Below are 12219 nucleotides of genomic sequence, written 5' to 3' on the forward strand. Positions count from 1 at the left end.
TGCTCATCACAGCCACACAGAACCCTCCGGTAACCAGACCCCGCTTTGTTTCATCTCTTAAGGTAAAATCCAATTATAATCTTTAAATATATGCTTTTGTTTAACAGGTGGAGAAAGTAGCTGGGCAGCCCAGGAAAATAACGTACATTGCTGGAAAATTAAAGTGTTGACTGAGGCTGAAGCAGCATGGACACACCCGCTCAGTGAGGACAGATCTTATTTTATTTTACTGTTTGTTGTAAAAGTTTGTTAAAGATGTGATCGTTGTAAAAGACTGTCAACAGCTGAAAAACAGCTTCAATGTCCAAGTTTGATGTTTGTGTATTTTTTAATTATTATTTAAATTTTTTAAATTGAAGGTTTTAAAATAAAAAGCACAATATTTTGGGCTTCAACGCCTCTGTAGCTGGTTGTCCAGCAGAGTTGTGATGTTTCTCTCATGTAAGGATGTGATTTCTCTTAATATTTCTGTTGCACGTGGAGACCATCAGAGTTTACTTTGTATCGAGGACAGACGGAGCGCAAAGGGAAGGCAAAACAGAAACTTCCAAGGAGACACAGCTTTTCTGGAAAATCAGGATAGATTAAAACATGAAATGAAATAAAATCTGAAAACTAATCTTGCCGTGTCGTTTTATTTCTGTGGGGGAGCAAGTACAATATATCTCAGTTTTTAACCAAAACAAAAAATATTTCTGAATAAACAGGCCAGACATGTTTTGGACTGACCCGGCATGAGTCACTCAAGTGTTTGTTGTTGCCGTAGCAATAAGACACAGCTGGAAACGGCTGATCTGTTTCAAACTGTAACTTAATGACAGCAGAGTCCTGCTCCTCCTCAGTTTGCAACATAAAAAAATACAAAAACTATATTTAAATTTGACTTTATGGGTCCAGAGGTGGGCAGCAGATCTAAACTGAAAAATCTGTGAGAGGAACGTACCACTTTAGTCTACATCTGACTTTTTTTCCACTTCTTTTCTGTTATAAAATGTTTTAAACAAACAAATCAAATCAGTTTTTTTTGTGCTTCCAGCTAAAATATAAAAGATCTGGTCGAACATATTTTGAATGCATGCCTTTATTGGAGCGGCACTTTTATAATCGGACCTTCCCCCCTCCCCCCAGAACTCAGTTTCCATCAACTGTAACGTTATTTTGAATTAGACCTAAAAGAATGAATGACTATAAGATTAAATACAAATAATGGACATCAAATAAACTGTCAGTTTCTTTGTTTTTTCATTCATGTTTAAAAGAGTACCTGGTCAGAGCAACACGAAATTTCTGTTTTATGAGTTAAAGTGATAGTTCATAATTGTAATGTGGAGTTCTGTGAAAATATTATGAATAACAATAAATCTGAAGAAAAATAAAATAAAATTATATATATATATATATATATATATATATATATATCCATCCTGTGCGAAAGGCGGGGACATCCTAGACAGGTCTCCAGTCCATCACAGGGACACAAATAACCATTCACTCTCTCACTCACACCTAGAGACAATTTAGTTCCCAATCAGCCTAACGTGCATGTTTTTAGTCTGGGAGGAAACCAGAATACCTGGAGAAAACCCATGCATGCATGAAGAGAACATGCAAACTCCACTCAGAAAAGTCCTGGGCTGGGATTTGATCCGTCAACCTTCTCACTGAGAGGCGGCAGCTCTACCAACTGAACCACCGTGCCGCACCTTTCTACAGAATCCCGCTCATCACTCATCTGAACTGTCCCTTTAACCTTTGATTATTAGATCAGGAACTGTGTAAAAGTATTTCTGTTCTGTAATACTTTAAAAAGTCTGACATGTTTTTTTTTGTTTGTTTTTTTTATTTAGCAGAGGTAAGTGAAAAGTTTACAGATAAGTCCTTATAACATTTTGAAAAACTTCTAAGCGTGTGTTTTTATTGATGAAGCGTTTAGCTTCAGGGTTTTTGCAGGCTCAGGTTTCAGAGGGCTCTTCCTGGACATGTTTAGATGCTTCATTTCTCACCAAGCAGCTTTTTTTTTGTTGCCTTATCTCCGCCCCTTCATGCTGAGCTGGGTGAAAAAATCAAAGAATCCTCTTGATGCCCTCTGGTCTCTGGACTCAGTGGAGATAAGAGCAGGCGTTCACACGAGGACTGAAACACCGTGAGTATCTAACTCTTATTTGTGCTTTAAAATGCTCAGAACTCATCTGTTAATCGAAGGTTTCCACTGAATGTAAACACGTGACAACAATTTTATTGTTGCAGCTCTGTTTACTGAAATGATCATTGCTTCATTTTGTTCTTTTATTTCTGCAGATCGTTGCACTGATGAACACGATTGTATTTTAAACAGATTAAACATTTAAACAGAATCATTTTTGAAGAGGAAAATGTAGCACAAAACATTATCATAAATTTGATGTTTGTTTCTGTAACTTTTTCCTCAACAATTCATTTATGTATTTATATCAAAGTGGACCAGAGGTCATGCATTCTGAGGTGATCCAGAGTAGGAATTTCATTAAACCATGTTTGTAATGTCACTTTTCAATTCAAGATTGAGTTTATACTTTTCACCCTTTTCTGGAAGTTTTAGTGCTACAACAATGCTGTAATGAGGCAATATTTCAGACTAACATGTAAAACCACAGCTGTAATAAGAGAATGTGTCTTATTTTTCATTTTATTTTCTGATAATTTCTCATCATAACTCAAGCCCCACCCCCGCAGTAACTGAAATTCCGCAAAGTAGCGACATTATTTTTATTTTAGTATATATTTTAAGGCTTTATAAACCCGTCCCACATTCTTGCAATGTTCTAAACTTTTAAACCTACGTCATTTTAACAACATACTTATATGTAGCTACTAAATTTTACTTACCAGACTGCAGAACAGCAGCGGCTTGGTTAGTTTCCGATTCGGTTCCATTTCTGCAGATGTACCCTGCAGCAATGAAGCCCACAATCAATGTTCTAATCTAAACTCTTAAACCTACTCATTTTAACAACATACTTATATGTAGCTACTAAATTTTCCTTACCAGACTCTGCAGAACAGCAGCGGCTTGGTTAGTTTCCGGTCCGATTCGGTTCCATTTCTGCAGATGTACCCTGCAGCAATGAAGCCCATAATCAATGTTCTAAACTCTTAAACCTACTCATTTTAACAACATACTTATATGTAGCTACTAAATTTTACTTACCAGCGTGTCCCCGCTCGGAGGTCCTCGTCGGCCGGTTGAAAGACTTGAAAAATGTGCTGGAGCTTCAGATGGAGCACCAGACCTTCAGCCGCACGTGTCCGCTTGGAGGTCAACATGGGCAGGCTACCAGCTCCTCACCAATGGGTCTAGAAATCTGGTTCTGCACCGGTTCGGTGGGTTCCGTGTGACTTCTCTGCATCCACTCAGATCAGATCAAAACTTTCCCTCTAGTTTCAAAGATTCAAGGTTCTTTATTGTCATTCGCATCACATGTGGTACATGAGGTGGAACAAAATTGTGTTCACAGGGTCCCAGTTACATCCAACAATAGCAAAAATATAAAGTGTAAAAAGAAACGGTAAATAAGGATCTAAGATATAAACTAAGATTTACGCTAAACGAACGCCCAATGGTACGTGAAAAGATCTAAGATATATGTTTAACACTAATAGTGCAAAACGCCGAACAACAGCAGCACAACTTCTCATAGGTTCTGTTCGGCTATAATTCACACGCTTAATGCGAGCGGAGTCATGCTCGCAGCCGACCCCAAAACTAACTGGGATTATTCAAAGCATGCAACAAGAATACAGAAACAAGGTGCCAAAAGTGAAAAAGAAATAAATCTACAGCAGCATGGTCCAATTGGCAGAGTGGTTCTGATGACAGTGAGGTTATCTTAGCAACATGGTCCAGTTAGCACCATGGTACTGCTAGCGGTGTGGTTCGGTTAGTGGCGTGGTCTTGTTAGCAGGATTAGCAGGTCTTGTTAGCAGGTCCCGTCAGTAGCTTGATAGTAGCAGCTGCCTCCCAGACTGCTCTCCAGAACCAGGTCCGGCAGACGGAGAACATCCAAAGTTTCCTGATGCATGCTCAATAATCCAAAGTTTCGCAGCCGAAACTATAGAGTTCGGTCCGTGCAGGCAGATGGGAGGATCATGAAGACAGGCCTGAGCCCGAGGCTGGAAGGAATGAACCACGATGGCAAGGCAGCAACACAGAAGACTCCACAAGTGTGTCACGGTCATACGGTCACATGTGCAGTGTAGGTGCAAAAAAAAAAAAAAAAAAAGTTACAAAAAAAAAAAAGCCACAGGAACATTAAAAGATCGAGTTCACCGGGAGTCTGTGAAGCTGCCGCTCAGCTGAGTGCAGCCATCTTGGCTTAGTTCAGCAGAAGGAAACGAGGCTTCTGGGCGGGGCCCTGTTGTCTTATGGGAAATGTGGTCATTATGAGTGGGAATACAGTGGAGGTTTACTGAAAGAAAAATACAAAATGGCGGCGCATGTCCAAAGTGTTTTATTTTTTCATTAACTTTTTACCACCCAGTACTGTCCCAATCACATGAGTAATATTAAAGTTGACAATCATGTGTCCTGTACAATTTTGTTTGTTTTATAATATTATGGACCGTACGTTCACAAACCGCGATAAAGCGAGTCCGCAAAAGTCAGACCGCAAAGTAGCGAGGGACTACTGTATTCCCCAAAGGATCAATCGGTGAAGAGATGAGAAATCTCAGCCTCTGAGTTGTGAAAAAGAGAAATACTAAATGATGTGTTACAAGAAGACAACAACTCTGAGATTATCAAGCAACAACCTGATGTTTGTCAAACCAGTTCTGAATAATCGTGCAGTGAAGCAGGATTATTATCCTGCTCAAACAGGCCTTGGGAAGTAAAACTAGAGGCAGCAGAATGTTTGCCTCAAACATCTTGTGCATCTCACCCTCATTTCTTCAGGTAAATGTCACATTATCGTCCATATGATGGAAACCCATTGGACTTGTCCTCCATCGCTCCATGGATCAAGTTCTGATGTGCACATTAATAAACTTTATTTGGCTTCAGAAAGAACTTCTGGTGGTTCACTCCTGATTGGGTTGCAAAACTAAACTGAAAATGATTCCTGGAGATGATCCGTGAGCTTTCTGCGTTTCCACGATTATCGAGTTGTTTTTCCTCATAACATACTGGTATTCAATTTATTTTATTTGACCCTTCTTACATAATTACAGTATTTTTTGTACATGCATACATAAATAAATATAGTGCGAGATAGGTTTCCTGTTATTGCGGAGTAAAAGTTTGACGTATCGTTGGGAGGAGAGCGGAGGCATTTACAGGAAGATTTTAGGAATGTTTGAGTCTCTGCGTTTCCTTCTCTGGACTTTGTTTATGTGCAGAGTCAGAGGAGCTTCACATAATTTGTCTCGAAAAGAACAGAGAAAAAGTTCAGATCAGGACCCTGATAGTTAACGCACAAGTTTTTTTTCAAATCTCTACTTGAGGGAAGTGAACACCGCGGCTCATTTTTCTTTTTTCTGAAACCTAACGCAACTTAGTATCTTCAAACAGCATCACTTAAATCTCTCATTATGAGTTTTTGGCTAAATTTTTTGTAAAGATTTGGGACTGGTATTACAAACATGTAAGAGATCATTTTGATGTTCAACCTGCGACTTTATATCTGGAAAACTGTTGGACAAAAGGTAACAACAAAAATAATAAAAATAAAAATAAATCAGGGGCTAATAAAAGTGGGTTACTGGAATTTAAAACCATATAGCGCTCTTAAAGTTGAAAGAATGGTAAGTTTGAAGCTTTTTACAATTCTGTAAACAGAAATTTGACTGACTTTCCCAGAAACCTGAGAAAGAACAAGGAAATTCAAAATTCTTGGCTTTTCAATTATGGAAACACTTAAACAAAATAAAATTAAAATTCCCCAATAGTACTCTTTCATCTGTGCTTCATGCACTGTAGTAAACACTAAATATAAAAACATATACATCTCCTTAATCATATTTATAGTTGTAAAACATTCTGAAACAAGTTTATTTGTTGAAAGACTTATCACTATCCACTAAAATCTTTGTTTGCTTTGATAAAAGTATAGATAAAATATTTATATTCTGTACCGGTCAAAATAACGAGGTGGATGAACTTTGTATTGAGCTTGAAAGGTTTCAGTCAGGACTGTTTAGTCTCGTGTTGTAAGATATAAATCCACCAAATGTATTCTGGCTCAAACCAGGACTGGTTTAGGTGTTCAGGTCACAAAATGTGGAATCTAAAGAATCTGATCGCTGGAAAGCTTTCAGCAAAGTTTCTGCAAAAACGCGTGACGACGCTTTCCTTTAATCAGCTTGATTAAACTGGCAACATGTGCTAGTTTTGTTTTTTTTGTCCACATTCGGGGTCTTGATCTTTTTAGACAAGAGGTTGTTTGTCCTAAAATATGGACTGCTGGAGAAAAATATTCTCGCTTTTCTTACTTACTCAAAAGGAGCCACATTCAACAGCAGGAGAAGATTTTTAACTGATATTTTACTTGCAAGGTCAGATTTCAGTACAGGATACACAGGAAGTACAAGCAAAGACCAGTCACAAGAATCTATCACGAGCCATGTGTGTAGCTTGTTTTTATACACTTCTCATTGCAGCTTAGCGCACAGACTCGTCGGTGTCCCTGAAACGACAGCTGCTCCTCATGCAACTCTCTACTAACCCCAAACATATGGTTCATGGGCTGTTAATATTCTCAGCCATAGTAAAAAACATCTATAAAATTCCCTAACAAGGACAAAAATCGGGTGAAGCATGTTTAATCCTTTCATACTAGTGAAACTTTAAGAAACAAATCAGAGAATACATCTGTTTAGTAGTTAACGTTTGATTGATGTTCTTTTTCTCTGCACTTTTCTGACGGTTGTGTTACAGTTAAAGATTGTGGTTTACGCTTCTTCCCAGCTTTATCTGATGAGCATGGCTGTCACCGAGGACGCCGACTACTACTACTACCATGAAAACGAAACATTCAACTACAGTTACGATGACTACCCCGCCTTGTGTGAGAAGGGCGACGTCCGATCTTTCGCGGCCTTCTTCCTGCCCATCATGTACAGCCTGTGTCTGGTCACAGGACTGGCGGGGAACTTTCTGGTCCTGGCTGTCTACGTCTACCACAAACGTCTGAAGACAATGGCTGATGCGTTCCTGAGCCACCTGGCTGTGGCCGACTTGCTGCTTCTCCTCACTCTGCCGTTCTGGGCTGCTGATGCTGCCAGAGGCTGGGAGCTGGGGGACGCCGTGTGCAAGATCGTGTCGGCTTGCTATACGGTGAACTTCTGCTGTTGCATGTTGCTGCTGGCCTGCATCAGCTTGGATCGCTACTTAGCGTTAGCCAGAGAGCAGGGGAAAGACCAAAGAGGGTGCCTGCAGAGGCTTTTCATCAGGAGGCACTGCTGGAAGTGGTGCTCAGTTGTTTGGGTGACAGCCTTCCTTCTTGGACTCCCCGATTTGATCGTCTCAGAAGTGACGTTGACGTCTGATAGGAGCGTCTGCCTGGCCGTCTATCCAACGTCCATGGCTCGAGGTGGTAAAGCTGTGCTGGAGGTGGTGGAGGTGCTGCTGGGGTTCCTGCTTCCTCTGCTGGTCATGGTGATTTGTTACTGTAGTGTCGGCCGAGCACTAAGAAGCCTCCCTGTCGAGAGCAGAGGCAAGAAGTGGAGAGCTCTGCGAGTTCTTCTAATAGTGGTAGGGGTGTTTGTCGTCACCCAGCTGCCATATAACGTGCTGAAAGTGTACCGTGCAATGGATGCAGTGTACGTTTTGGTGACTCACTGCAGGACGAGCAAAGCACTGGATCAGGCAGCTCAGGTGACGGAAAGCCTGGCGCTCACCCACTGCTGCCTCAACCCAATCCTCTACGCCTTCATGGGCTCCTCCTTCAAGCAGCACATGATGAAAGTGGCCAAGAGGTTTGGAGAGAGGAGACGGAAAAAGAGCAGGAGACGAGAAGCTCCTGCTATGGAGGAGGGGACTGAGATGTCGTTTCACTCCCGCAGTGCGTCACAAGAAACAAACACATTCTCAATATGAGTTTCAGTGCTCCGTCCGCAAAAATGAGTTTACAGTGAAATGACACATTTTGAGTGTAAAAATCACAACCTTCCAGTTTTCCCACAATCCCTTTCTTTTATAAACACCTTTCTTTCTATAAGTGACGTAAAAAAAAAAAAAACCTGCCTTAAAGCGAATGTTTAAAATACGTCTGAGATCAACAGTTTCTGTCTCTGCTTTCAAAGGACAATTTTTATATTTGTAACAATTATTTTTGAGCCGTTTTGTAAAAAAAAAATTTTCTGCAGAACCAATGTTTTGTATATTATTTTTTTAATAAATAAAAAATTCAAAGGAACTATGCCTGAACATGCCTTTCATTTAGGCAGCTCTCTTAATATTTAGTATTTCTTCTAATATTTCGGTCCAAAGTTAAAAGGTAAGGGTGCCAACTTTCAGAAACTAAAATAAGGAGCACTGATTGGACAGGGTGGCGCAGAGATGAGAGTCTCTTGATCAATACTTAGTTGTGAGATGTTGTTTTTAAAGTGTGATGTCACCAAGAACAACAACAACCGAATATTTACCAGACAAACATTTAAAGAGTGAACAACAAGAATCGGTGTCAGTTTGGCTGCTTTGAGCTCTTAGCTAGTGTTAGCTAGCCTTTTGCTACTTTTACCTAGCATTGTGAGATTTAGTTTTTAGCTAGTGTTTTGCTAAAGTGAAAGTAGTCTTTTGCAGCTTACCTTTAGGTAGGCCTTTGTTACGTTTGGTTTTTAAACTAGCCTTTTAGCAAGCATTTACTTATTTTATCTTCTAGTGTTCTGCTTCATATAGTTAACAACTCAATTTCTGCTTGCTTTGAAGATTTCTAGTCTTACAGCTCCGTATTTACACTAGTTATTCAGTAAACATAATTTATGTAGGTTTGTTTTCTTGAAATCTGTTGTCAATTTGAATAAAATTTGGCCAATTTAAGAGACAAAAGCAGTTTATATAACAAACATTAGTAGTAACTTAAGAACCAAAGTATATTTCTGCGTTTCACATCTTATTCTGCAAAAAAAGGCACATTTTCCATGTTTTCAGTCAGCAAACATAGATTTGTGCTGGCTCTTAAAAATAAGGAACAAAGTGTGTTTCTTTACTTTAAAAGAATCATTTGTATTTTAATGTTATTACATAAAGTATCTTCAGACACGATCATAAATAGCATGTTAAGTAAATAAAACTTGAATAAGTTGAGTGCTGGCATGTTAAGGTTTATAAATCAAAGTGGTGCGACGACACCTGAAGCACATCTGAACCCTTCTGAGTTGCACAATACAACAAATCCCAAACTGAGCAAAAGCTCAAAACCCGAGAGACAAAATGTCAGTTATAAAAAAAAAAATTGCTCATAAAACAAAGCTGAGAATAAATAAAATTTCTGAGAATATGATGGAGTTAATGAAAAATGTAATCTAATGTCAGTGACGTTTTGAACTAACCAGTTTATAATTATGAGACCAGTGTCGGCTCAAAAAGCTGCTCTCTCTTGAACTTGAGTTTAAAATTATTTTGCTTTCTGTTTTGTTTTTTGCACCATTTCCTTTCTGAAACGGTTATAAATTTAAAGTGTACTAATGGAAACAAATTCCTGAGCTCCCATTTACAAGGTGTGAGTTAGATATTTTACTGGAAACGTTTACCTCCCACTCGCCCACACAGAGTACATGCCAGATAGTCTTGAGCTTTACACTCCTTTTGACACAAACAAGTCGTCTGAGAAACAGATTTTAGAAAATCTTAATTAAATGTTCATTTAAATTATAATCAGCGTGAATAAATACAGCAGATCTCCTTGAAGTGTACATCTGCAGGACCAGCTGAAAACACAAAGGCGTGGCATCCTTTTACAGTTTCACTTAAAGCATAATCAAATCATCCTCCAGTGTTTAACAAGGGCAAAGCGTGACAATTCCTGAAAAACTGTCTGGACTTGTTGGTGTTTGAGAGAATCACTGTTTAGCTGAACAGTGAAAGAGAAATGAACATTATAAAATATTTAGTGCAATTGCAGAATTAATCATATTTAAAATATTTACCCATTTTTAAAATACCTCTCCATCAATCTGGTTTCAGGAAACAACAGCACAACCACTGCTTCACTGAAGGTTTTTAATGACACTGTTGAAGCACTGGATGTGAAGGATTATTGTGCTTCACTTTTCTTAGACCTGTCTAAAGCTTTTGACACTGTGGATCATAACATCTCGTGTCATAAGCTCTCAGAAAGTGGTTTCTCAGATCATACCATTGGTTGGTTCTCTATCTTTCAGATCGGAGGCAATGTGTTCAACATAATGCTATTTCCTCCAGTTATTTAACAGTCAACAATGGCGTACCACAAGGCTCAGTCTTAGGACCCACGCTCTTTACAATCTACATAAGTAATGCAGGTCAGAAATCCCTGATGCATCCTTATTTTTCTATGCTGATGACACAGTTGTTTACTGTCGAGCTAAAACAGTTGCTAAGGTTTTCCAGCTTTTGCAATCTGCTTTCAACATCATCCAGTCAGATTTGTTCCATCTCAAACTTGTCCTAAACGCCGACAAAACCAAAAGGATGCTTTTTTCCTAACAGGAAGTCGGTCCCAGCAGTTCTTCCTCTGATTTTATCCTCAAATGGTGTCCCGATTGAGTTTGTCGATTCCTTCAAATATTTGGGTATCTTGGTCGATTTACATTTCTCTTTTAAGCACCACGTGGAAAACCTAGTAAAGAAACTGAAAGTTAAATTGGGCTTCTTTTTCAGAAATAGATCCTGATCAACTCTGAACGCTAGGAAACGCCTTGTAACTGCAACTTTCCTTCCCTCCATTGATTACGGTGACATTATTTACATGAACGCTCCTACAAGCGCCCTGCAGATGTTGGATGCTGCCTACCATGGTGCACTAAGATCCATAACTGGCTGTGATTATCGTACCCACCACTGCACCCTGTAGTCACTGGTCAACTGCACATCATTAACTTCTCGACCTTGACATCTCTTTGTGGCTTTAAACAAGTTTTCCTGGGACAAACCAATGCAGACATGTTCCTGTTTTTTAGTATTCTACACCACCTTACAACCTAGCTCTTTTTTTTGCTACTTTTCCTTTTAATTATCATTTTAATTACCATTTTATTTTCACTTGTAAAAAAAAAATGTATGCATCCTTTATGATTGTTGTCTTTGCGGTCCACTGTTGTCACTCTGTTAAAATCAGGTCTCCCTTGTAAATGAGTACCTGAGCCTCAATGGGATTAACCTGTATAAATAAAGCATGAATGAAAAAAAAAACGTTTTGGTTAGGGTTTGTTAGAATGCTAATCTCTCGAACCAAAATGGACATACTTATGTGTTATTAACCTTTTAAAAGTTTATATTACCAGGTTCTTTTCTTTGTTTTTATTTCTCCCCCATGTACCCCAGCTGGATCAGATCAAATTTTCCTGCAGGTCCTGCTTTGTTTGTGTGCTCATATGGAAACCATCCGACTGAGGTTTAGCATCTGTTGCAGCGACAACAAAACACTCCACCAAAAAAAACAAAAAAAAAGACTAAAAGTTCCAATCCACAGTTGATCATGTTGTGTAATGATTAACACTCCATCTGTAAAGCTGATTAACTCCCAAACAAACAAGTTCTTTATTTTTTTATCAGTTTTTTTAAATATATATATATAAATGTTGCCGATTCTGTTCATCTGAAAATTCTAAATATGAAATCAATTTAAAGAAAAAAAGCATTTATAATGTGCAACAAAAACATGGCTCATAAGAGAAAGAAACACAAATAAACAAAACGACTTTCAAGGATCAGAAGATTACTCTGATTAGAAATTTGGCACAATTCAATATTTAAATTACAAATGAGATAACATTAAAAAAAAATAATAATAAGTATAAAATGTAAGTGTTTACATTTACAACTGTAGTGTTCAGGAAAAATAGATCTATAAACAGCCTAAATTGGCAGTGTCAATAATTTAGAAAAAATTTTGGAATTTGCGGAAGAACAAGAAAACAGGGTGTCAAAAAAAAACAACCTTGACTTATTAAACACTAAACGGTGATAAATCAGAACAAATGATATGTTTGTGTAAAGAAAGTTCACATAAACCTTTCCAATCCTTTGATGAATGAAAAAAGCAA

General features: G+C 38.5%; 1 protein-coding gene across 1 annotated transcript; it reads left to right on the top strand.

Moving 5' to 3' along the window:
• Nucleotides 1-2107: 2107 nt before the first annotated feature.
• ackr4a (atypical chemokine receptor 4a) lies at nucleotides 2108-8071 on the top strand. Its single transcript, XM_037681825.1, has 2 exons — nucleotides 2108-2143; nucleotides 6941-8071. The coding sequence occupies exon 2, from the start codon at nucleotides 6950-6952 to the stop codon at nucleotides 8069-8071; it is 1122 nt and encodes a 373-aa protein (XP_037537753.1). The 5' UTR covers nucleotides 2108-2143; nucleotides 6941-6949.
• Nucleotides 8072-12219: the final 4148 nt, after the last annotated feature.

Source organism: Nematolebias whitei, chromosome 9 (genome assembly GCF_014905685.2).
Source record: "Nematolebias whitei isolate Nwh7 chromosome 9, NemWhi1, whole genome shotgun sequence".
In the NCBI taxonomy this organism is placed as follows: Eukaryota; Metazoa; Chordata; class Actinopteri; order Cyprinodontiformes; family Rivulidae; genus Nematolebias; species Nematolebias whitei.

What these genes read in the sequence shown, in the direction of transcription:
- ackr4a (XM_037681825.1), top strand. Translation starts at nt 6,950, where the DNA reads ATGAGCATGGCTGTCACCGAGGACGCCGACTACTACTACTACCATGAA.